Genomic DNA, 22070 nt, shown 5'->3' on the forward strand with positions numbered 1-22070 from the left:
GGCATTGTTTCATCGGCTTCTATTGTGTGTACCTCGTGGACAACCTGGCTACTGTTAATTCTATACCTTTGTTGCCCGTAAATGTTAGCGATACGTATTGTGCAGCGCGGTTATTTAAAGTCGGTCTCATCGGGCATTATCCTCGATTTTCCATAAAAAGCCATTCCCTCTCTGTCGTCGTTAGGACGGACCGTTACCGAAGATGGGAACAAAGTATGTACATCTCACCCTTATCCCCAAACTTTTAAAGAAGTTTCCCTCACGCTGTAAAAGTAGGTATTTTTATGGGAGAAAAACTTACGTCACGTAAAGTAACGCGACATGCGACACGGGGGCCGTATATGCCGATATAGAACGTCATGGCTTACACCGTTCTCCGCTCAAGAAACTTGGCTTAAAACTTCGCCTCGCTCCGTTTTACTGTGCGAAGTGAAGGGATGAGGTAATCTTATGAAATGGAAGATGCGTCTTGCCGCGCGCTTTTCGCGGAACCTGCTCTCGCGCGATCGTCTCCGTTGCGGCGCACATCAACGACTACCAAAGTCAGTGTAAAAGAAAAAGGAGGAGTATCTCTCAAAAAAAATTCGAAAGCTCTACGTCGTGCTCGACAAATCGTTGATCACGTGAACAAGCTGTGGAAAACCTTAGATCTATTCTTTTTAACTTTTTGCACGGTTCATCTTCCTTCTTTTTCTTTTTACGTTGGAAGAGGAAAGGAGAAAAAGATGAGCCACGCAAAAAGTTAAGCTAAAAAGAACAGACGTCTTGCTTTAGGACTAACCGCGAGCGCGATCGGTGGAGAAGATGGTGGAGGAGGTGGAGAGCACACACGGGCGACGTGCATGCTTTCGAGGTCGATTTTGGTGCAGCGAGACTCCACCAACCGCTTTTCGCCGCTGGTGAAAACTGCCCTCGTTCCATTTCACCGGCCGCACCACCACCGGGGGAAGTGGGTTAAAATATAGCGATACGAAAGTTACGATCGCCCACAGGAGGAACTTCCTCCCCGCTCTACCTTCCACCACGGGTTAGGTTCCCCGATTTCGTCGATGTCCCCGAGGGAGGCTCGCCCACGCGCAATTTACGCCGGGCCGGCTTGCCGGATCGCTGATGGACCCGTCGTCAGCGCAAAATATCTTGCACGAAAAATTACTCGTGTAGAATAAGAAGACTGCAGAGAATTTTAGAAGCTACGTCAGAGTATGCGGAATAATCGCGACTCAAGTAGTATAATTTCATTGACGATGTATATATATTGATTTATTTACGATATATTCCATTTGAGATAATTTAATTATGCTGTAATATCAAGACATTTCGCTGCACTGATAAAAGTGACACAAATAAAAAATTAGCATTTTTTAGATAATAAAAGAAAATTAACCTTAAAACTAATATACATTTCAGGTCACAAGTTTGGAAACACTTTTTAAAAACTGACATTTTTAGAATTACTTATTCAAGTATATCTACAATGTATTTTTTCATAATAATTCTTTTGGTCCAATAACTGTCATTGAATCTGAAGAATTATTGTTAAGAAACGACTTTTTAGCAAAAAAGTTTGTAACTGTTGTAAGATTCTGTAATATGATTTAGATTCAGTGAAGTGAAGAAAGGCAAACTCACACAATCACACATTAAAGAATCTTACAATAGTTGCAAAGTAACTTTTCCTGTTGAGTGCAGCCATTATTCTGGATATTTAAGTAATTCCAGAAATGTGTCGATTTTTAAAAACTGTTTCCAAACGTTTGGCCTAGATGTATTTGTGATAAAACACATTTGTAGCTTGTTTGCTTGTATGGAAAATGTCGCAACTCTTATAAGAGAGGGATGAAGTTTACTAGCCCCTACAGCGCGAAATATTACAGCAATAATGCAGCAATATTACTTTGAAAAATTACAATACTTCATAAAATATTGCTGCAATATTTAGAGAAATATTGCAGATATATTGCTACAACATTATGTAATATTTCAATAATTAATCTAGTTTTATTAATTGATAACATATTGCTTAGCATCATATTCCAAAATACATACGATAATGTTATCAAAAAACATTTGGGGGCCTAAAAAATACACTAAAAAAATGTTGGAAATCTCTAGGAGATTCGCCAACTCATTTTGCATACCCCTTCTTATAGACTTATTATTATCTTATTTTCTTCTTACGAGAAGCGCATCTATCTCATGGCGGGGCCGCGTACTTACATCTTGAATTATAATATTGCAGCAATGTATTACCTACGATTATATTTCCTACGAAGTATTAAAATTACAATATTTTATAACATTATTGCAAAATTTCCAATATAATATTTAAATTTCAACAATGCAGCAATATTTTGTAATAATATTGCGCACTATTAAAATATTGCTGCAATATTTCGTGCTGTAGGGGAGGATTACAGCGTTTAAATTTTGGAAACTCATGACATAGTTTTAAAGAATACAATATATATATAATTAAAAGTAATATAGAAAGAAAGTGAAATTAAAATGTTGTTCCAATTTTCAGTTCCAAAGAATTTTTTAAGTGCTCTACTTAAAAGGTTGCTAAGTTTGAGATGAGTCACTTCTTCTATCAACGCAGCGATATCGAAGATTTTTTACACGGTTCATTTATACCTTCATCGCTTCATTGCGTGCGAATAAAATCAGGTCAGAAATCGCATCGGTCAAACGGACGCGATCCTTAACAATGCTTATCACAACGCAGCATCGATGGACTTCGAAATTGTTAAATTTCTAATTTGCGAGCAAACGTTGAAAGTTGTTGGTCGCTCTCGTGCTCATGCGAGGAAAGTGTTGTTCTGCATGAGAACGCTGACGCGAAACTATTGACCTAATTCTAAAAAGATACGTTGTGTTTAAACAAATTTAGCGATCTTTAATCTGTTTGTTTGAAAATTCACACTTCTGCATTCTGGGAAGAAATTTATATTAAGTATAATGCAAAACGAGTGATGGATGGATAGATAGATAGGTAGATGGACAAATATAGATATCACCATTTATTGAACGCTCTATGGAAAACATTCCTTCAAGCGCTAAATAAAATACAATTTATAAAGTAAACTTGACATTACAAAGAAATAGGAACCAAAATAACAGTAAAAAAAAAAGAAAAAATAGAGAGAGAGAGAGAGAGAAGGAGAAAAAGAGATTTCCCATGGCAGATGTAATTTCGCGATCGCAGAAATTAATCCACTCACGTGGCGCGGCGGGCACGAATTATCGTCAGGCAGAAAGCGTTTCACTCGATCGTATTATAGCGTGACGATTGTATTGTAATTTGCGGCGACAGGACGGGGCTTACCCGACGCCCTGCAGGCGGGACAATCCGCGAGCAAACACACATATGCACGCACGATGTCAAGCCACGTATGTACTCTTTCCCTACGGCGCGAATAAAAATTTCCCTGAGCTACGCTAGCCGCAATATATAGCAACACGTTCAAACACTTCTGAAAGTACACAAATTCGCCGATTGATCACTGCTTCGTTTCCATATCTGTTTTGGCAAACGCGAAATGTATACATATAACCGTAAGAAAGCATATATTTATATAAGCTTATAGACCATCATAAAGATCGTTCAGGATCAGCCTATTTCCAGAAGATTGGGTCGCGTGTAGCAAAAGATTTTTGCTAACTAAACGACTGTACGAAAAGAATAGTTTTGCCGAAGTATCTAAAAATTTAGCTATAGATACAGATCCGAAAATAATTTTGTTGAATAGATAATTATGTAGGAGGGGTAATTATGTAGGACGCTCAATCTGGTTGATAAAATATGAAAATTTCTTACATTACTTATTATGCTTGAGTTTTTTACATAAATATTTTGATGGTCCAATAAAATTAGTTTCAGATCTAAGTCTATCTAGATTTTTAGAATTTTCGCAAAGTCATTCTTTCTGTATAAAAATTAGATAAACGCAAAATGAATTTTGCTTCCTGGTATCCTCCGATTTTCATCAGCCAAACGAAATGAATGGAACAATGGAATCATAGCATTCAACAAATTAAAACGGTAAAACGCACATATTGTATTATAAAAACCCACACGCGAGACGACGTAAATTTGTAAGCAAAAACGACATTGATCTTTATACACAGCTCCGTATTTAATAACCAATTAATTCTATCTCCTATGATGTGGTTATATCAGCTTCCTAGCACTCGTTCGCGGTATTACATAACGAGATATGTTTGTATCGCTTATGTTACCGAGATAATATTTAATTAATTGTTTTCCGCATGTGTCGGCATCGATACAATCGTAAAAAAAGAACTAATTTGATTTCGTTACGTGAGAAGAATAATTTTGCTCAAGCATCTAAAAATTTAGCTAGATACTGATCTCAGTAATTATACTGGACCATCAAAATAATTAAATTGAACACTCAAGCTGAATGCTAGAACATTCAGAAAAGAAAAGTGTTGGCAACTGCATAGGTGACAAACATACAAGTCTTATATTATGAACAATTAAAGTATATAATTAAATAAACTATTTTACAGTCGTGATAATACATAGTTGAACAAACTATTTTACAATTACGATAACTATGCCTTAAAATATCTTATTCAATTATGTACCATTAATTCTACATACGAAACTGGCGCAGTTTTTACAGTTTTTTACTATCATTTTATCTTTTTTTCTGAGTAAATGGCAAATTTTTTGTCATTATCGTACAATAAAATTATCTTGATCCAGTATACAAATTTTCAAATTTGTATCCAGCTAAATCTTTAAATAATTCAGCAAGATCATTCTTTCCGTGTAAATAATGTAACGAAAAACCAATAAGATCGATGAATCTCGGGGATTCTTGCTGCAGTTCTCTCGACATAAATTTCATATATTGGTACGTGACGCTTTTTAAAAATATTCGACATCGTTTGGAATTCCTTGAAATCTGGATTGCTGTTCGTTCGAGCGGCAATTCGTTCGGCCTTGAGCGCATCCTCGATTATTCGCGTTGTCTTCGAGGTACGAAGAACAAAAATTGATGTCTGCGGTTTGGTCCAGGAGTTACGACATTGCGCATATAGAAGATATAGCGAAATGATAGATGCAGCGAAATGCCCACGTCAGTTCAATATCAAGGTTGCTATCAATTTTCCGCTGGTGAAAACCTTGACGAGCGTGCATCGGCTTCGTGTCCGCTTTTTTCACATTCCGTTTTTTTTTCCTTTTTATAAAACTATGCAAAACGGCGCAGGATATAAAAAAGTGTCATTTACTCCAAAATTGCATGGAAAAAACGATTTTGCTGAAGTAGATATCTAAAAATGTAGGTAGATAAAAAAGTTTGAAAATATGATTTTGTTGAACTATCACAATAATTTTATAAGTAGCTCAAGTATGATGATCAACGCTGTAAAAAGTTCCGACATTCTAATAACCAGCTTGACCTTTATAATTACTTTGACAAAAATTATTTTCAAATATTTCGCTAAATTTTTAGATACTTCAGGCCATTATATATATAAAACCATTATGCCCGTATGCAAGCGGTATACCGGAAGAGCGCAGATAAATAAATAGTCCACTATATAAAATTATTTACATAAAGGAAGTAATTATTCATATAATTCCTACGTCGTCCATTGTGAGGAGTAATGAAAAATATGTAGGGGATGCAAAATCGGATCACGGTAAACCACCGGAAATTTCGCTCTTCAAGATTGGATCTCGTCCGATTTCGGGCCACGTAAGATTCCCGATAAAACCCCCTTTTCGGGATAAAGTCGAACAAAGGGGAGTACCGTCGATCACATAATGGATCCTTTCCGGATGAAGTAATATCTGCCTCGTGGTTCTATCTGGAAGAAAAATTAAAAAGGTGCGCCTTGCACGTACCTGACACGGTATATCGTCGCTTTTGCATTGCGAGCTGAAATTTATTCATTTCTGCATTTTCTATTATACGACCTGCTAGCGCAGCTGCAGCACCGGGGGCCATTATTTCCGCCTTGCTGACAGATTCAGATACGCGCGTGCTCAAATGAATGTACGTCGCGGCGTAATTTCTAATTTCTCGCAAAGGTAGCACTCGCACCTACATACTTGCCTCCCTGTTTCTCTGTACCATATTTTTTTTTTTATTCTCTCATTGCTCTCGTCACCTTTTACATTTCGCGTTCGCTCGGAGGAAGATTACGAAGAGTGAGTCGTGCGATAAACGGTCGAAAAGAGTTATCTTCTAACGGAAGGGGAAAAAAAACATCGTGTTTCCCGTGGATTTATATACGCGCCACGCTCATCTCACTTTTATCGCGGCGAGTTCACCGACGTGAAGGATCGCAGGGTTTAAAAAAATTCGGGGGCGCGCGCGATCGCTTTACTGCCGCAGAAAGAGAGTCGTATAGTAATTATAAATAATTAAAGATCGAGTCCCTGCGCCGAGTTGCGAGAGGTCGTTATTTATCAATGCGCTCGAACGTCGGCAGGTAGTTCTGGGTACATCACACAATACGATTCCTTATTGACGATATTGCCTGTAGCTGCGGAGCCCACGAGAGGGCGAGTCATCATAACTCGCGACGTATTGACAGATCTGTCACATGTGTCTCCTATAAATTGCCTTTATTGGAAGTACAAATGATACTCCTCCGCATTTTATTGCCCGTGGAATTTGCGTACGAAAAATTAAATGATAAATTAAAATAATAACGACGTAAAAGCTTCGATCGCGTTCATAATAATGACGCACGTCAATTTCGCGTTCCTGTAATGTGTCGAAAATGAGATACGAGAAATATCGAGGTATAGATAAGATAAAGTGCGACGTTCGCAAACGCGAGTAGACGATTTTTCAACTTCCGCCTGCTTCTCTCGTCATTTTATCGATACCTGTCGAACGCTAAGCGTAATGGAGAAATTACGTATGGCTCCTGACAGGAACTTCAAAATTTAAACGAGCAACTAAAGACTCTTAAAAGTGAAATAAATATAAAATTAAAACGGGGCTAAGAGTCGAGTGCGGATAAAGTGCGCAGTTATTTACTAAAGTAATAAATAATACAGAAGAAAGTTGAATGTTTTACGGCACGGACCAAAACTTTCAACTTTCTTACGCATTAATTATTTTTACTTTTACGCAGAAAGAACGTTGAAGTATTTAAAAATTTATAGCGAATTCGATTGAACGCATTAATGCACTGCATTATTAAAGTCGTTGTATACTGAGTAATCTTAATCTAATGTAAGTATAAAAGTGAAAAAGTTCGAATTAATAACACACATATTTTACTTATAAAAGCACAATAAATATTTCGCGGTTTAACTATTTCTATATTTATATTAAACACACATTTTTACGTCAATTTGTGTATAATGATGGCCAGTGTGCACCGAATGTGTCCAATTAAATTCGCTATTAATTAGATACAGATATGAAAATAACTTTATTAAACCATTAAAACAAATATGTAAGGACATTTAAGCCGGTTGCTAAAATGTCAAAACGTTTTGCATTATAAATAAGCAAAGAGGACCATATTCGTTAAAACGAGTTTTGGTGACTAATAATATTTTTGTATGAATTTCATAATACAATTTTCCAGTTCAAGCAAATTGTGCGCCGATTATTTGTCGATTTTAAAACATAGTCCTAAACTGAAGCAAAAGTATGTAACATTACAAATTAAATTGACCAGCAATTTAATATTGCTAATAAGCATCTTTAAAATATTGTAGAGAATTTATTATGAAAAATATCCAGCTTCAGTTTAAGATTGCGTTCCAAGATCAATAAATAATCGGTGCACAGCTTGTTTAAATTGGAAAATCTACATAAAAATATTAAGCATTAAGCTTCGATTTGACTTAATTTGCGTATTTATGTTGAATATATCTTGATTTTTAGTTAATATTTTCTCAGCATTATTGTCATGCTTGAATCTTCTACATACACTCTAAATTTCTTCGAATAAAATCTCATTCCAAGAGTGTGTGTGAAAATACAATCACTTTAAAAAAAAATGAAAATATTTCACTTCTTGAAAAAGTGACAATTTTTACTCTTTTTCAAGAGGTGAAATATTTTCAATCTTTTTTAAAAGTGTATATATTTTCACTCTTTTGATGGAAATTTCACTTCAAGAAATTTAAAGTGTAATTAATTATTTTAATACGTACATAATTATTTTAATAATCAAACATAATTATTTTCAGATCTTATCTAAGTAAATGTTTAGATATTTACACTGAACAAAATTTCTAATTGAAAATCAAGGAACCAAAAGATTCCGATCAATCAGAATTCCGATCATCTCAATTAGAATTGTTAATAAATTCAACCAGAAATTCTGATTTGTCCATTTTCAACCAGAATTCCAATTAATGCAACTAGACTCTTTTCACAGTGTAAATACAAAATCGTTCTTTCCGTGTATTAGCCTTATTCTAATTTTGTATTTACTTTCATTTAAGAATTTCATTTAAAAAGGAGAGAAATTGCTCTTTAACTTCATAAGCTGTTATATTGACCGAAGTAAATTTCTGTTCGACGCTAACAATAAGTCAAATGTTCTCTTCTGTTAAGTCCCGCGATCAATATTCATTAGGATGTTCCTAAATGCATTAGCGTTGCACTGAAATTTTAGCGGTGCATTTCCGTGGAATGTATGCAAATATCAGGTCGGGCGATAAACCGCCCGAGCGTTCTGGATGAAACCATCAGCAATTATGCAACGCATGCAGGCGTATCATCGTTTCCGAGAAAGAACGCGGCAGTTTTGTGTCGCGGAATAATACATGGCTATTTCAAATGCACGCCGTTATTCGTCGATGCATATATAAAGGAGGAAACGAATGCGAGATAAGCGCAGATTTGCGTGTTTTATTCCTCCACGAGTAAAAACTACAGCCACGTCTAATCGACTGCCCTGAGAATTTCTCGCTACGTCAGCTCTGCATCTCCGTCTCGTGTGGAGAACATCGAATGGAAAATTGCATGTCGAATCAGCGCGCGCACCGAAAAAAAGTATGCTATAGCTACCAAAAGTATTTTATTTAGCGTACAATGCAATATTTAGTAAATATTACCAAACACATTGATAAATATCAAAGGATCAATGGCAACCCAATCCCTTGGATTAAATAACATTTTGTTATTTTTAACTTCATGTATGTCAAAATGTAAATAAATATAATTGATACCAAAATAAACAATGTATTAACGTATACACTTCAGTAAATAATAAATTAAATTCGAGTTAAATTTAAAACATTTTCTCAAGTTAAATTGTTCAACTCTATTGTTTATTATTTTATTTAAATTAACGACACGTTGAGTATAGGAGCAGTGGTGAATTTAATTATAGAAATAATTAAAAATAATTTAAATTAGGTATAATTTAACAGAGCATAATAAAATGTGGTAATCAACTGTTTGGTAATAATTAGAAAAGTAAGATAATATTCAGAAAAATAAAGTTATGCATCTAGTTTCGTTATATTATATTGTATATAACCGAATATTTGATTAAAATTATTTCACCAAAGCTTTCATAATTATAATCTGAGTTTGATTATTATTCAAACAATATAGAAAATGTCGATTAAAAGGCTCTAAGCCAAGCTACAAGGTTTTAATGCTAGAGAAATAATTACATTAAATTGTAATGGAGTCATCCCAAAGGAGGAAGTGTTGCAATAATGAAATATAAAATATGATTATTATTATCGTCGCACGGAGAGTCTGGTTGCATTAATTGGAATTTTGGTTGAAAATAGACAAATTAGAAGGTTCTGATTAAATTTGTTATAATTCTAGTTGAAATTATCAGAACTCTGACTGATACGATTAGAATCTTTTGGTTCATTCATTTTCAATGAAATTTTTCTCAGTGTAGACTTCTTTTCAATACGCCAAGAAAGGTACATGAAGCTCGAATGTCATCATCCTCGCCTCGAGCGAGAAAAATAAAATAATAGTGGTGATTATATGTGATCGCCTACGCGCATCGAGCGATGATTTCAGCGCAGGTAAATGTGCAATGCAACGCGCGTTGCGTCGTTCAAGTTCGACTCGCCGTGAAAATCGCAATCGTGACCTCGTTTACAACGGCGATCTACTTGGCGATTTTTGATGTGCTGCAGCTTCGTAAGGACAAATGCGAAAGGTAAACGCGTGAAAGGTGTCGGTCTGAATTGATCATCGCCGAGGCGACGCGCGTCCCACGAGCGATCGAATTAAAATTGCAATGCTCGCCGAGATCGCGAAGGCCGAGAAACGGAATCGGGAGATCGATCGGGGTTGGAAGGCGTGTAACAAAAGGTCTGTTTTCTATAGATGGACTAACGTACACTTTTGGAACTTGAAACGAAATGGGTATTTGCTTGATATTCGACGAAAGTGAGAAAGACAGTTCTAGCACAGTCTAGTGCAGGAATAATAAACGGACCTAAAGATACGCGGCGCAACCAGATTCTGATCATTGGCGTTTTTTTCGTTATGCAACCAAAATTAACCACGGCTAAGGCTATCTTCGTCTTCTTGATCCCTGAAGATGAAGATAGCCTTAGCCGTGGTCGCTTCTGGTTGGATAATGAAAAAACGTCCTACATCAGTCAGAATTCTTGTTATCTCAACTAGAATTATAGTAGATTTAACCAGAAAATTCTGATTCAGGATTCCAATTAATGCAGTCAGACTCAGGCCAGACAATGTATAGGAACAACGCGTCTTCTTTAATCGTTCACTTGTGTTTTCTCTCGCTCGTATTTCCCGCATTCGTATATCAGCCCGTTATCTGTTCCTCGACCGCGTAACGGATATTCGCACGAACAGCATACCGCGAAGCGCGATAGTCGATATCAGCTTCACCGACAGTTACTCGTTGGAATAAGTAAATAGACGGGGACAGTTTCGGTGCACGAAAGCCAGACGAACCCAGACAAGCTGGAGATACCTCATGCGACGTGAAGCAAGTATCGACAGCCGTCGGGATGTTTACGCTTCTCGGGTTTATATAGGTATACCCCAAAGCTAGACAAGCTGAGGTCTTCAACGAATTTCACGAATCCGTCTTGCACGGCTCGCGTTCGCGTGTCTCGCGAGTGTATTTAATTCTGAGGCACGATTTCAGAATTATTTAACATAGAAACTGGACACGGATGCGAGCATGTGGCACGAATCGGACTCTCGCTTAAAGGATCCCTTTTCTAAAGACGAACCAAGGACTCCAGGTAGAATACAGAAGTTATAATGATATCACAGGACGTCATCATAACCTTATTTGTCATTATAATTTTACTTTATGACTCTGTCCCGTTCTATCCAGAACGGGAAATTACAAAATTGAGAAGTACATACGTTTGTTTTCTTCACAATAGAACGGTTTTGCTGAAGTATCTAAAAATTTAACTAAATGCAAATCTGAAAACAATTTTATCTGAATCATCAAAATAATTCGTATAGGACGCTCAAGCTGGCTGTTAGAATCTTTCACAATCAAATTTTTTTTACAGTATTGTTTATCATGCTTGAGTTTCCCAGATAATTATTTCGATGGACTAACAAAAATTATTTTCAGATCTGTATCTATCATACAGATCTAAAAATAATTTTGTTAGAGCTATTATAAATTTTTAGATACTTCAGCAAAATCGTTATTGCTATGTTCAGTCTTCTCTTCTTTCATAGAATACGTACATCCATGGACAAAGAGTCGATATCTCTTCTGGATCTAGTGAAGCAAGTTCAAAAGGTACTTACTTTATTCTCTCTCTTTTACAAGAATTATATATATCAAAGTCATATTACGTATATTTGTTTTACAATACCCGATACGTGACTTTCACATATATCATTTTTGTAATAGAACAAAATACCCAGCAAACACCAATTAATAGTACATAATGACATCAATATTATAATTTCACGTTTAACAATCCCGTCCAGGACAAATCATTCCAGCAATATTGTAACAATATTGTAAACGTTACAGTAATGTTGCTGCAAGCTTTCGTATTGTGTGGGATGTAACTGTTATGTACAACACGTGTTATTATTACATTTAGGTCGCGGTCCAATTCACGCTAACATCCCTTAAGAATCATTTCAGCCTTGTTGTTTATGAAATGTTAAACAAGGGCAAATGATGCTCACGAGCATTGTGAACTTGAATCAGTTGTTATATTGCGTGTGAAATTATAACGTTGATGTTACGTTACTGTTCGTTGGTGTTTACTGAGTAGGCGTAGATTGGTGTTTGCTGAGTAGGCAATTTGAACTTGCTCACTAAAAAAAATTTCTGGTTGAAAATGGATAAATCAGAATTTTCTGATTAAATTTATTAGAATTCTGGTTGAGATAATCGGAATTCTAATTGATATAATATTTCTGGTAAAATCTACTTCTTATTTTTACCAGAATAATTATATCAAACAAAATTCTATAGTTATCCGAAATAGAATTCTAGTAGATTTAACCAGAAAATGCTGATTCGTCCGTTTACCACCAGAATTACTATTTAATCTAATCAGACCATTTTTCTCAGTGCTTCACTAGATCAAGCAGTTAATAGATCACTATATAGATCATGGATGCATTCACAAAAATGAAGTACTCGATAGAGTTAACGGATAGCGCGATGCAATTGATATGAATTTATTCAGCGATATGAATGCCAACGAGTTTGGATTACGTAAGCTTTCGATATTGACACGGCGCATTTACTGGCACACCGGGGTTGTTTACACAAAGCAAAGAGCAGAAAGCTCGAGAGCCGAGACGAGATGGTGGTCTCGAGGAAAACAGGCTTTTATGCGAACGATCCTTCGAGCGCTGCACTTAAGATAAATGACGAATAAAACGCGAATGAGACTGAATCTCTCCAATCGTTGAATCCAATTTGGATCTAATTATCTCGCTCCTTCTTCTTTTTCTTCCTGCTCCATTATATAATGTAACGAACGGGTTTTGCGCGTCCCATTAATAATTAATGTTGTAGGTGCTTTCCAAATAAAAGATAAATGAGTCATTTGAAATGACACACATGGAAAGAATGCTAAAGTATCTAAATATTTAGCTAGATATTAAGCTATACTGAAAAAAATGTTTGGTTGAATTAATTGGAATTCTGATTGAAAATAGCCGAATCAGAATTTTCTAGTTAAATCTATTAAATTCTAGTTGAGATAATCGGAATTCCAATTGATATAATCAAAATCTTCCATAATTCGCCCATTTTCAAATCAGATATTTTTTTCAGTGTAAAAATAATTTTGTTGGATCATAAAAATAATTATGTATACTGCAGGAATCTCAAGCATGATGAGCAATGTTGAAAAAAATGTTTACATTCTAGCAATCAATTTGAGCATTTTACATAATTATTTGGTTCAATTAAATTATTTTTAAATTTGTATCTAGCTAAATTTTTAGATACTTGAGTAAAACTATCCTTTCCAGTAAATTCATCAAACAAGGATGAATAATATTGACAAGCAACAAGGATGTAACAATTCACTGTATTTAGAATCATCAACCCTACTCTTTTGAGGTCGTAAAATTGATTATTACATTGATTAATTACACACAATTTTATATTTATAAAATTATATTAATACAAGTTATCAATAAAAAATGATTTAGAAATTTCATTTCATTAAATATTTACATTTAATGTATAAAATTATACTTCCTTCTTCCGTTCCCGGATCGTTATTAATTTTTTTTTTAAATGTACATATGTACCCTATTCTTGTGATTCAGATAACCCTGTATTGCACCATGTCATTTGTATCTCTCGTTGAAAAACAGAGCCACTATCTACTCGTCCGCCGGTGGCGTAATACTTTCCCTTACATTACAAGAAGTTACGACTGACCCCATAAAATTTCTAATTGCGCGACTTGCGTCGTTCAGTCAATCGTTAAACACCGCGAGGAAGGAAAAAACCCCGCGGTAGATCTCATTTCGCGCGATAGTCCGAAATTTACGGCGGATTCGCACATCGTCAGACTTCTCTAAAAGTCTTCCTTGGATCGGCGAAGGTCTGTGAAAAATGCGCCGAGGACGGCGCGTGTTATCGACAGGTCCACTTTAATTAGGGCGAACGGGGAAAGAGGGTGAAGTGGGGGCTGAAAGGGGTGGAGGGATACCAGGGTGAATCCTCTCGTACTGACCTTCTTAACTTGAAAGTGCTCCGGCTTAAGATTCTCGATGATTTCCTGGTCGGGTTTGGTGGGCTGCGGGACCGACGACCGGAACCCGTCGAGTACACCCTTGATCGTGAACTTCTTCATCGCGTCTGCCAAATGGGGTCGACCACTCAGGGGGGATCACATGTGCAATCGCCGCCGTCTGTCTACGAAATCACGGCCAGGAATTCGAAGATCTGGCTCGCCGTGGCTCCTCTCTCTCTCTCTTTCTTTGCTCCGGGCTCATTCGCGGAAATCCAATGACATGTTTTCGCTCTTTCTCTCTCTTTCGCGGGCGCAATCAACTTCTCGACGTTGAAAGCACTGCTGCTGCTACTGCTGCTGCTGCCGCCGCCGTCGTCGATGTTGATCCTCTCTACATTTTGACAGTACGTGTCAGCAGACGTGTCAGTGGAGCCGCTCCGCTCCGCTCCGCTTCACTCGGCGCCGTACCGCTCCGCTCCGCGCCGCGCCGCGTCGCGCTGTGTCACAGAGACACAGACGGGATGCCGCGATCGTGTGTCGTCCGTTTTCTCTCGCGTCGCGCACCAGCGGTTTGCTCCGAGAGTACGGTGATAGAATCGTTAAACACTTTGGGAGGAACGACGACCGTCGGTCGAACCTCACGACCGTCCCCGACGCTTTTACGCCGTACGCTGGAACGCAGGCCGAGCGCAGGCCGAGACGTGGCGAAGCTCTGTGTTTTCGTAGTTGACAGCAATGCGGTGTTGTTTAATCGCGCCAGGATCAATAACTGGCAACAGGCTCATGTGGAGTTTCGCACGGCCGCGAGCGCCGTGCTGCGCGGGCGCGATGCGCGCCACGGCTCGCCGCGCAATCGCGAGCGGCGAGCGCTCGCGATTGGCCGAATTCGCGCAATGACGTGCGACGCGTCCGGGGTCATGGGCGCTTACGAGCGCTTACGAGCGCTTACGGGCGCTTACGGGCGCTTACGGGCGCCCTGGGGGCACAGCTCATTCCAGACTGTTCAAGATTATATACGCTATCCTCCGGCTTCTCGTCTAAAGGTCCGCTTTTTATTGCTACTTTCTGAACTAGTACACACAGTGTAATAAATTGAAATGAAACAAATACGTTTATTTTACTTTAACTTTGATTGCACCGGTTCAGAGTGCAGCAATAAAAAACAGACTTTAAGTATTCGCATCTCGTGGCTGTTGGCTAAGAAAAAAAGGATACGACTTTTTCAGGGATTGTTTTATTTTTTCATTTTCTTATATATTTTTCTTCACAGAAATACAAATTATCATAATAATGACGCTACACTCAAGAAAAAATTGGATGTGAAATAAAGTTAATTAAATCTTTATACAATTCACATATCGTTACGAAATCGTTGTCAGTTATGCTTAAAATTGAATCATTTAAAAATTAATTCAATTGAATCAACAATTATTCTGATGAGTTGAAATCTTTATATTTAGATCTGTTCCTAATATTTCTTTTATTGTATGCAGCCTTTAACTTTAATTTTTATCCCTAATTTTTTTATTTCTTCAATATTTTATATTTATTCTTGTTCCTAATATTTCCTCCATTGTGCGCAAAGTCCCTTAAATTAAGCCACTTCGACTAACTCCGATTAATTTTAATTGACGATTAGTCCATTGAAATTGACAATCGCATTTGTCATTTCGCTTAACGACTGCAGCTGCAATTGGTCAATTCCAATGGATTAACCGTCGGTTAAAGTTAATCGAAATTGCTGTTATTATTATTATTATTTAACTATCATTTATTATTAGATATTATTATTCAAACATTAACATGTCGAATGTCACGTTAGAAAGCGTCACTTTCATTTATAATATTTTAATTGAGACACCATCACTGTTTTTCGAATGATCAACAGTCATGATCACATGTGAATATTTAAATTAGAGAAAATAAGCGCCCAGGATGTGCTTTGATGCGTAGCAAGTTCACATTGTAAATCAACCTTAAGGCTGCTTTGAACTTTTTCGGAGATATACTTTTGTGAAGTATAGTATAACATTTAATAGAAATAATAATTATTCGACTTGTTTATAATATTATGATAACAATAATTTCAATCAAACAATCAATTCGAGCAGCAAAATTATCTATAGCGACATTTTTAGCTATATATAATCCGCTGTCCATTATAATTTTTAATCTTCTTTATCATATTGTTTTCTTACTTTAAAAGTGATACAATTAAAAAAATTAAATTTTCCAGAAAAGAGGAAAAATTATTTTTGACCTAGAACAGAAAATTTTATTTACTGATTAAATATAATATTAACAAAAAGAATATATTCCTAACAGATCAAACTTTATTTTTTGTTTCACAATTCTTAAAAAATCACCCCCTAAGTAGTACACAAATATCATCAAAATCGTTATAGTTAAAAAAGGCTCCTTTTAACTGTAATGATTTGATGATTTTTTTAAAGCTCCTTTTCGAGTTGTAACACTTTTAAAGATACAATATATCGAAGCAAAAATTAATAATTTTATCCTCTTTAAAGTATTATTTATTAATAATTATTAGTTGTGTGCTTTAACATACGATAATTATTTTAGAACGTCTTCCTTTGATTCAATTTCTAATAACGCATCTTTACCAGATGTTTGTCGGCCAATCAACGCGTCGCACGCGTGCGATTGTTGCACATGTGAGTGCACCTTGAGGGATTGGCACCAATTGACACATTTGGTACGGGAAGGATAAATCAGGGGATAAACCGTGAGGATCGCGAGAGCGTGAATAAAGTCAGTCCACGGATTACTTTTCGCGGCCGAAAGAAAGATCCGAGTTGTCGAGAGAGAAGGTTCTCCGCGATCTGTAAGAGCGGGATTCAAACATCGTACCAGGTCCAGGTCCAGGTTAGCCCTTAAATTCGTGGTGTATTTCCTCTACCACGCGTTCTACCGTTTTCCCCTTGTGTGAGAATTCTAGTTTGACACTTTCTGACTTGTCTCTCACGCATACAGCTGTTATGGACATGGTGATGTCAAATTTGCAACAGCAACGCCAAGTGACAGAGCAGCTGCGCCGCGAGGCCGCCTTGAAGCGGATCACGGTGAGCAAAGCCGTCGAAGACATCATGAAGTACATCACCGAGCACGAGCAGGAAGACTGCTTGCTGGTGGGCTTCTCATCACAGAAGTCGAATCCCTTTCGTGAGAAAAGCACCTGTGTCGTACTTTAAGCCTGCGTGCTTGAAGTAAAGGATGGCACAGGAGAGACTAATAATAATATCACTTTTGCATCTTTTTAATTGCGCATTGATTCGTTGCAGCAATAAGTATACATATATTCAAGATTGTAGAATCCAAGTAATTTTCTATTTAAATTATTTTATGATACATATTTATATAAGATTGTTGAAAGTGTACAAAAATTCGAATTTTCTACCTTAACATTTGCCATTAGAAATGCACATTTTGCATAGAGTTTATAAGATCTTTTCAAAACATAGTTAAACAATTCTGTGTGTTATACAGGAATTTGCACGTGCCTTACCCTTTTGTGGCCTAATCAAAATGACTAACTATAGCAGATATATTTAAAATAGAACATAATAAAACAATGTATTTTGATATACATATATAAATGGAAATATTGTTAAACATTCATATGCATTTAAATTGTCAGAATATTACCATCTTGGTGCCTTAATAATTTTATCTTCCTATATTTATAATAGTATTATTCTAATAAAATGTATTAAAAACAACAATGGATAACAGAACGTTCTATATTGCTAAATAAAACTGACAGGTTTATATTTATGTAAATTTTATGATGTTACATTGTGCATTAATTGGAATCGGTTCCTAAATACCTATATCCATTTCAAGACTGACAGCAATGAAATTATATAACAAATTGAAATATTCTAAAGAAGCAAGATTTTAATATACAATTTCACAGGTATATACATATATAAGTGCATATTTTTATGAAATAAAATGTTGCATTTAAAAACAAACAGTATTTTTATCTTTTATATAGTAAGATTCTATCTATTTTTTAAAGGTCATTATTATACAAGTAACTTTCAAGAAAATGCGAAACAAAATTTCTATATATCATTAAAAATATTTTCGTCGTGTAACATAATATTCCGCATGCGTAATCACACACATTTTAAAAAGCATGTATCTTACTTTTTTTTAGCCTTTTTTGCTTTTGGACCATTATTGACAAATAGTAAATCAGGATACATATTATAAAATTCAGATATTAAATCATTTGTTTTCTGTTTAGCCATTAAATCTGAAAAAAAGTTGGCATTAATCTATAATTTGATATAAATTTATTTTTTCTATCCAAATAATGAAAGCTTTTACTCTGTGTACACTCCAGGTCAAAAGTTCGAAGATACTTTTTATCCTCTTGAATTTTTGAATTGACATTATTTACTCAAATACTCATAACAATATATTTTTTCACAGTAATTTTTTACTAAATTTTTTAGAAACAAAACTAATACAACTGTTAAAATACTTCTCTAAAGAATTATTGTTTTAAAAAACATTGTTATGGATACTTGAATAAGTAATCCCAAATGTCAGTTTTTAAAGTGTTTCCAAACTTCGCCTGAAATATATATCTTTTTTATTTATTATCCCAATAGATATTACTTACATGATTTCTCGATGGAATCAATCGGTGGAGGACCAGGTTCTTTGTCCAGAGCTAACTTCTCCACTATTTGTATCTGACACTCCAATTTATAAGATCTGAAATTATACGGATGGTAGTTCATATCGAGTCGGTCGATCGTTTTTTTCCACAGCGCAACTTCCTTGTCAGATACAGAATCCTGCGCTTCATAATGTAGCAACGCTTCGCTCTTGTCTCCTATGTCCCCTAATATAAAATTAAGCTCATCAAGTAAAGAATATCTTGAGTCTCTCTCTGATGATATTATGTAAAATATAATTAGACATACCCTGAAATGCGACTTTCGATAGATAAAAGCCACCCAATTCAGCATTCGGAATCATGTAGCAAAGATTAGTTTGTGTATTCAACCGCATTGTGAATGCGCACACTATCATTTTACTTTTAGTTGCACATTTATTTAATAAAGCGCTGAAGAACAATAGATTGTCTGCAAAAAGAAACAATGATCACATTTGACATTACTTTTAAGGCTAATCTACAATGTGCTCTTTACTTCCTGTTTCTTACTTTTTACCTCTTGCCTTCATATTTATTTTATTTCTTCGTTTTCTCTTATACGAGATAAAAGTTTCGGAAGAGACACGATTATCAATAAAATAGTCACAAAAAGAGAAAAAGGCAATAAATAAAAGCAAAGAGCATGTTAGAGCATATATAGATTAGCCTTTACATAGTAATTAAATATTGCGATATCACAAATAGTGTTATCACGTTTCGTGTATATCTCTGTGTAATTTGATGGTACACAATAAATTAAACGTCGCGCATTAATTTTTTTATTGTGCATTATATATATATGCGTTACCTTTACGAGTACTACCATAATCCGCTCTAACAAAGTACTTCCGTTTAACATGATATCTGAAAAGGTCACTGGGTATAGGTCTTATACCAATTATCTTGATGGCTGGTGGATATAAATGCTTTATCCGTAAGAGTTCCTTTCGCGTGAAACGCAGCTTCTTGTCACCGACCAATTCCTTAGTTTCCAAGTTAACTTCCTCTGGTATCATAAAAGGTAAATCAGATTCCTCATTGTCACTGTCTTCCTAAATTAAACAAATCGGGTATAAGAAATAAATTCAAGACATTTTACATGCAATTTAACTCTAATTGGAACTCGTGTTCACGGGTCCACGGTATATTTTAATTTTTAAATTAATATATCTTCGCTCAAAGTTGACATAATTGAACTTTTTTGTCATTTTGAAGATCAAGATCCGAGAAATAAGATTATGTAACTTGAAATTATATAAGATTGTGAAAAATATTTCTTAGAAACAATTTTTTACAATATAATTGAAGAAAATACAGGTCAATTGGGCTGACGAAAAAGACCGATTAAGATTAAGCAAACTTTTACGTTACGTTAAGCGAGAGATATACACCTCATCAATGGAAAAATTTTCCTTGAAATAGGTTGATCTGGACAAAACTTGATTAGTCGCTTTGCTTAATGGCTTCGTTTGCAAACATCTACGTTTTCTGTAAAATAATAGTGCGTTTTTGCTTGTACAAAATTTAATTATAATATTACAAAATTAATATTATTCTTGCACAAAGACCTACCTGCCTAAAGTACGCACCGCTAAATCAATCTCCACACCATCGCATATCTGACAGGATAAACTTGCAATATTTTTGGATGGTGCTTTAATCTGTTGTACCAAGTCAACAAGTGATGTCCTTTTATAAACGCCTATGTTCATCTTTCTCGACAGCATTTCTAAATCTTTATAGAACTCATCGAGCGGCCAATTATTTCTCAAATCGATCACGTGTAGATTAATGTCCAACTCCGTCAAAGATTTCGCCTTTGCTCTGATGCGATGTTTTTCATCGTCTGAATAGTCGGGGTTATAACAAGTGATCAGAACTACCCTACGTTTAGTGAGGACTGTTTTTATTTTCAAGAAGATATCCGTGGCATATGTCAATGCATCGAGAAGCAGAGCATTATTTTTTAATTTCATACTCTCATAACCCTTCATGCCACTTTTAGCTGTAAAAATCAGGAAAAAACCAATTAATGAAAGTTGTGGCTTACATTCTTGGTGCTACATTCAGTATCGATTGTAATTATACTTGCTTAGTTTTCTAATCTGTTGTAAATTATCCATAGTAACAACTCTGAGTTCTTGCAAAGTCTGAATGTTTGCCCATGGTGAATTTGAGTCGCTCTTTTCTGTACCAAATAGCACCACACCCATCCAATCTTGCATACTCCATGCTAGCTTTTGCCGAAGAATTTGTTTGTATAGCTGAAAAGATAATGAATGACAAGTTATATATAACTCTTTAACCAACAAGTCTCATTCTTTTTTATCTGAACTTTTTTGTACACATTCAACTTTTCTTTTTTTTTTCTTTCTAATATGAGAAGAAACAGAGGAATGATAAACCATGCAAAAAGTTCATTTAAAAGGAATGAGTCTCAAATTAACATGCAATGTTATAACCAACCTTGAAAAACTTTTCGATGTAAGTGATTTTTTTGTCATCAATATCAGATGAATACATAAACATTTTCTCTGTACAATCAACGAGAAATAATGTGGCTTCTCGTACTCCGTAAAACTGACTCGCTTGCGAATCTACTTCCCCATCTTGTGACATTTCTGTTATCAACATATAATTTATTATTGTTATTTTGCAGTTAAATAATATATCGAAGAACACATATGAACATTTTGAAGTTGTCCAAACGATGCTAGAATTTCGAAGATGTTTTATGATTATGAAAAAAAATAGGTCTAAACATATAGATTATTTTAAATAAGATACTGCTGTAAATTTGTACAATAAATACATACACTACCAGCATTTTAGATTTACAATTAATTGGAAAATATAATAAAGTATTACTCACTTCTGAAAACAAAATTAAAATCGACGTCGACGCCACAAAAACCAAAAATCTGCGAATTCTTGTTTATATGAACTGCTATGAACGAAGAAAGTTCGACCTGTTCAGCTGCGTTCAGCAGAAAAAACTAATTAGTTAACACTAAAGTCAGCGGCACACGATGCTTATTTTCCTGCTAGATTGCTAGTTGAATTAAAATCTTGCTACCGTTAGTACCGTTACCCCGGATCTACAATAGATGTTTTATGCCTTATGCCGTACGAAACTGACCAATTACAGTCGAATCCGAGAAGAATAAGCGACTGTGATTCGCCCATTTCTTATGGCTTAAGGCTTAAAACCCTATTGTA

At 35.6% G+C, this 22070-nt stretch overlaps 3 protein-coding genes across 8 annotated transcripts in view; 1 reads left to right on the plus strand and 2 right to left on the minus strand.

Annotated features, from left to right (window-relative positions):
• Tomosyn (syntaxin-binding protein tomosyn) overlaps nucleotides 1–14926 on the minus strand; it is a 42535-nt gene extending 27609 nt beyond the window's left edge. For all 6 annotated transcript variants that reach the window (XM_018510136.1, XM_018510139.1, XM_018510134.1 and 3 more), the window contains exon 1: nucleotides 14159–14926. In XM_018510136.1, the coding sequence (XP_018365638.1) occupies nucleotides 14159–14278 (120 nt within the window). In that variant the 5' untranslated portion in view covers nucleotides 14279–14926. The remainder of the gene's footprint in view (nucleotides 1–14158) is intronic.
• Nucleotides 14927–16841: 1915 nt separating this feature from the next.
• Ggamma1 (guanine nucleotide-binding protein subunit gamma-1) lies at nucleotides 16842–17883 on the plus strand. The gene is made up of 2 exons (XM_018510088.1): nucleotides 16842–17044; nucleotides 17153–17883. The coding sequence occupies exon 2, from the start codon at nucleotides 17158–17160 to the stop codon at nucleotides 17368–17370; it is 213 nt and encodes a 70-aa protein (XP_018365590.1). The 5' UTR covers nucleotides 16842–17044; nucleotides 17153–17157; the 3' UTR covers nucleotides 17371–17883.
• Nucleotides 17884–18273: 390 nt separating this feature from the next.
• Nucleotides 18274–21899, minus strand: LOC108762875 (ATP-dependent DNA helicase 2 subunit 1). The gene is made up of 9 exons (XM_018510085.1): nucleotides 21724–21899; nucleotides 21318–21472; nucleotides 20944–21115; nucleotides 20424–20856; nucleotides 20243–20339; nucleotides 19660–19903; nucleotides 19120–19281; nucleotides 18813–19037; nucleotides 18274–18440 (listed from the first exon to the last, which is right to left on the minus strand). The coding sequence occupies exons 2-9, from the start codon at nucleotides 21468–21470 to the stop codon at nucleotides 18328–18330; spliced, it is 1599 nt and encodes a 532-aa protein (XP_018365587.1). The 5' UTR covers nucleotides 21471–21472; nucleotides 21724–21899; the 3' UTR covers nucleotides 18274–18327.
• Nucleotides 21900–22070: the final 171 nt, after the last annotated feature.

Source organism: Trachymyrmex cornetzi, unplaced genomic scaffold (assembly GCF_001594075.2).
Source record: "Trachymyrmex cornetzi isolate Tcor2-1 unplaced genomic scaffold, Tcor1.1 scaffold325, whole genome shotgun sequence".
In the NCBI taxonomy this organism is placed as follows: Eukaryota; Metazoa; Arthropoda; class Insecta; order Hymenoptera; family Formicidae; genus Trachymyrmex; species Trachymyrmex cornetzi.